The sequence below is a fragment of the Helicoverpa zea genome, chromosome 22 (assembly GCF_022581195.2).
Source record: "Helicoverpa zea isolate HzStark_Cry1AcR chromosome 22, ilHelZeax1.1, whole genome shotgun sequence".
Taxonomy (NCBI): domain Eukaryota; kingdom Metazoa; phylum Arthropoda; class Insecta; order Lepidoptera; family Noctuidae; genus Helicoverpa; species Helicoverpa zea.
The window spans coordinates 10,203,192-10,206,650 of record NC_061473.1 but is presented as its reverse complement, the minus strand read 5'-3'; the positions used below and the strand labels follow the sequence as shown (position 1 = coordinate 10,206,650).

General features: G+C 37.4%; 1 protein-coding gene across 1 annotated transcript; it reads right to left on the bottom strand.

Moving 5' to 3' along the window:
• Positions 1 to 1,038: 1,038 nt before the first annotated feature.
• LOC124641507 lies at positions 1,039 to 2,559 on the bottom strand. The gene is made up of 2 exons (XM_047179598.1): positions 1,785 to 2,559; positions 1,039 to 1,298 (listed from the first exon to the last, which is right to left on the bottom strand). The coding sequence occupies exons 1-2, from the start codon at positions 2,437 to 2,439 to the stop codon at positions 1,210 to 1,212; spliced, it is 744 nt and encodes a 247-aa protein (XP_047035554.1). The 5' UTR covers positions 2,440 to 2,559; the 3' UTR covers positions 1,039 to 1,209.
• Between the last annotated feature and the right edge of the window lie 900 nt (positions 2,560 to 3,459).

Genomic DNA, 3,459 nt, shown 5'->3' with positions numbered 1-3,459 from the left:
AAAAAAACAATTTGTACTATATAGTCAACTACAAAAAGATATTTCCACGTTCACCTCACTAAATGATAAACTTACACACACCACTTCAGGTTCAGGTTCACTTAGGTTGTTTTACTAGAGGAGTATTTAAGAAAAGAAAGAGAAAGATATGTCAAAACGATGGCTGCAGGAATAGTTTTCATTGCCATGGACGCATGTTTCATTGCCGTGCATGCATGTTTCACCGCCGTGGCATGAAAATTTTAGTCTTGTATATCTCGTTAGTTTTTTAAGCTATCTACTAGATATTAAGGAAGAATACATATCTTATCAAAAACTTTAGTAAACACTATTTTTTCTTGTTCTAAAGTTGAAGTATAAAAAATCCACGGAAATGAAGATTTTATTGGACCTGTTGAAATTCACCCACGAACAGTCGCCGAAACGCCTTAGGATCCGTTCAGACAGTCCGGCTCGGAGAGCATCGGCATGCTCAACTGTGTTTAACTGTTTATGTCAGCGGCTTTTTAAACAAGTCATTTTATGCCGGCTGATGTTAATATAGAAAACAGAATGCATGTGGCTTATGACGAAATCGATCGTCAGCTGGTCCAGTTGACGTGGATGCGAGATTGGGAAGCTGCGGAATACGTTAAAAAATAAAAATCTGAAAAGTATTTTATACCACATGAAATTTTTTTCACGTGTTATTGACATTGATTACAATTAAAAGAAAGTAGTCAGCTGCACAACTGAGGGTGGATTATGCGTCAGCTGAGCGTGCGAACTAGCCAAAAATAAAATAAAATAAAATTATTTTATGCCGATTGAATTTTTTTTACATGATTTTAGACATTTACAGAAACTTGATATTGATAATCAGCTGCATATATAGTGGGGGAAAACACGTCAGCTAGAGCAGGAATGTATGACTGCGCGCATATATCTCTATGACTCGCGGAATTTTCAATGCTCCGACTGACGCCTTTTTCCCCAACAGACAATCAGCTGACGAATATTTTCTTGTATCTATATAATAACACTATAATATTTATACATTCCATGTCGTCTTTTAACAATTTACCCAAGATTCATAGGAGTGAAGCGGTAACAACATTAATATGATTTCTATTAGTTTGTAATATTCGGATTAATTGAAACGTAATTTTATTCGATTATTTTTATTAAAATTAACATAAAAATCTTAATATAAATCAAAGAAATATTTTTTTATGAATCATCTTCCTTTGCATCACTGTCGTCATCACAATTATCGATGCTTATGTCACACACTCCATCGTTCTCGGTTTCGTCGTCCTCTGTAAAAATATCAATCAATTAATTAACAAAATCATCATCCTCCGAGCCTTTTTCCCAATCATGTTGGGGTCGGCTTCCAGTCTAACCGGATTCAGCTGAGTACCAGTGCTTTACAAGAAGCGACTGCCTATCTGACCTCCTCAACCCAGTCACCCGGGCAACCCGATACCCCTTGGTTAGACTGGTGTCAGACTTACTGGCGGCTTCTGACTACCCGTAACGACTGCCAAGGATGTTCAATGACAGCCGGGACCTACAGTTTAACGTGCCATCCGAAACACAGTCAATGATGTCTAAGATATACTTAGAAAGTACATACAAACTTAGAAAAGTTGCATTGGTACTTGCCTGACCTGGCATCGAACCCGCGCCCTCATACTTGAGAGGTTGGTCCTTTACCCACTAGGCCACCACGACTAAATTAACAAAATCATGTAAGTAAATATTATTTGCCAGAAATCAAAAGAAGATTTTTTTTTTCATACCATGTGGGTTCATGTTGAGATTAGTGATGCTAGTGATGGATAGCGGCAATTGATCACCCGTAAACCATTTAAAATAATATTTTTCTTCAGATTCTTCCCATCCATACTCAGTTGGCAACAGGTCAGTTGGCATGGCACGGTGAGCATGGCTCCAAAGGTGGGCGATATATGCCGTTCGAAGAAAATGTTGTTGCAGTTCAGCTTTACAGGGCGGGAACAACGAACCATCGATTCTTTTTTGCAAATTCAATGGATTGCAGTCATCGTTATTGCCATATGATTTGGTGAACGTCATCACACGAGCAACATTGATATCATTGACTCTCGTAAACGCATATAATCTGCATACATATTCTTCCAGTGTTGCAAACAATTGATCCAGATTACAATTCGGTAAATTGGAAATGTCACACAATGCTTTAATGTAAGTTGGAGATTTTCGAAGAATTTGAAACGGTTTTCTCTTTCCTTTTCTGTAAAAAGCAGAATTGAAATCACAGCCCGTCATGGCATGAAATGCTGGCAATGCTGAACACAAATCTAGACCCAACGTTTGAGACAATTTGGTGACATTTATAAACTTTTGATTGTTTCCGGTCCCAACGTGCATCGAGATTTGCAAATCGGTCTGTATAGAATTCATGTTTGCCAACATAATTATTAAAATGTCTGTATCTGAACAGCGAATAGTAACGTGAGCATCAGAAGTCAAGTGGCAAACGTGAAAAACAATTTTTGTGTCAGCTTCTTCGTGACCTGGGCATGCCAACGATAACTCTGGTGTTCTTTGCACTTTACCTTCACATACTTTATATTGATAGCATTGTAGGTAGTTGACCAATATTGTTTTGCTACCGATGAATGGTGCCATATAATCGTTCGCCCAGTCATCAATAATGAAGTCAACGAGTGCTTCTTTGAAGTAGATATTTTTCAATGCGTCCGCCAAAGGACATTGGGCAGATTGGTATACCCCACCAATAGCGATGTCATACATATCATTGGATAGGCCTTTTTATGTAGAACAACATTTACTATGACAGCTTTACTGAAATGTTTGTCCATTCTATAGATCAAAAACTGTGCAAAAGTTAAACTAAAGTTAACTTAATAATCTATTGATATCTCAAGTTTTTAGAAGAAAAACTAAGTTCCACTAAGTGTAAGTCTCCTGAATCCTACCTGCTGTACCCGTTAGGGTCCATAATTGTTACTATTATTTTGCATTTCAACCTTATACTGTACCAACTGGATATTGGGCATAATAATAGACCCCACCAATAACAAAGTCATACATATCAATGGATAGGTCTTTTTAACTGGAACAACATTTACTATGACAGCTTTGTTCTATTGTTTGTCCGTTCTGAGATATGGCTAAAAAACAATGCTAATCAACACTGTAATCTGATTTTCTTTGAAAAATAACACCAATGTCTTTATTATTATTATTATTTTTTTATAATCATTATGTAAGTCGTGGTGGCCTTGTCGGTAAAGAACAAACCTTTCAAGTGCGCGGGTTCGATTCCAGGTCAGGCAAGTACCAATGCAACTTTTCTAAGTTTGTATGTACTGTCTACGTAAGTATACATATCTTGGACACCAATGACTGTGTTTCGGATGGCACATTAAACTGTAGGTTCCGGCTGTCATTGCGGGTAGTCATGATTCA

What these genes read in the sequence shown, in the direction of transcription:
- LOC124641507 (XM_047179598.1), bottom strand. Translation starts at nt 2,439, where the DNA reads ATGTTGGCAAACATGAATTCTATACAGACCGATTTGCAAATCTCGATG. An exon ending in TCTCAACATGAACCCACATG is followed by an intron (nt 1,299 to 1,784) that starts GTATGAAAAAAA and finishes ATATTTTTACAG; the next exon opens with AGGACGACGAAACCGAGAAC.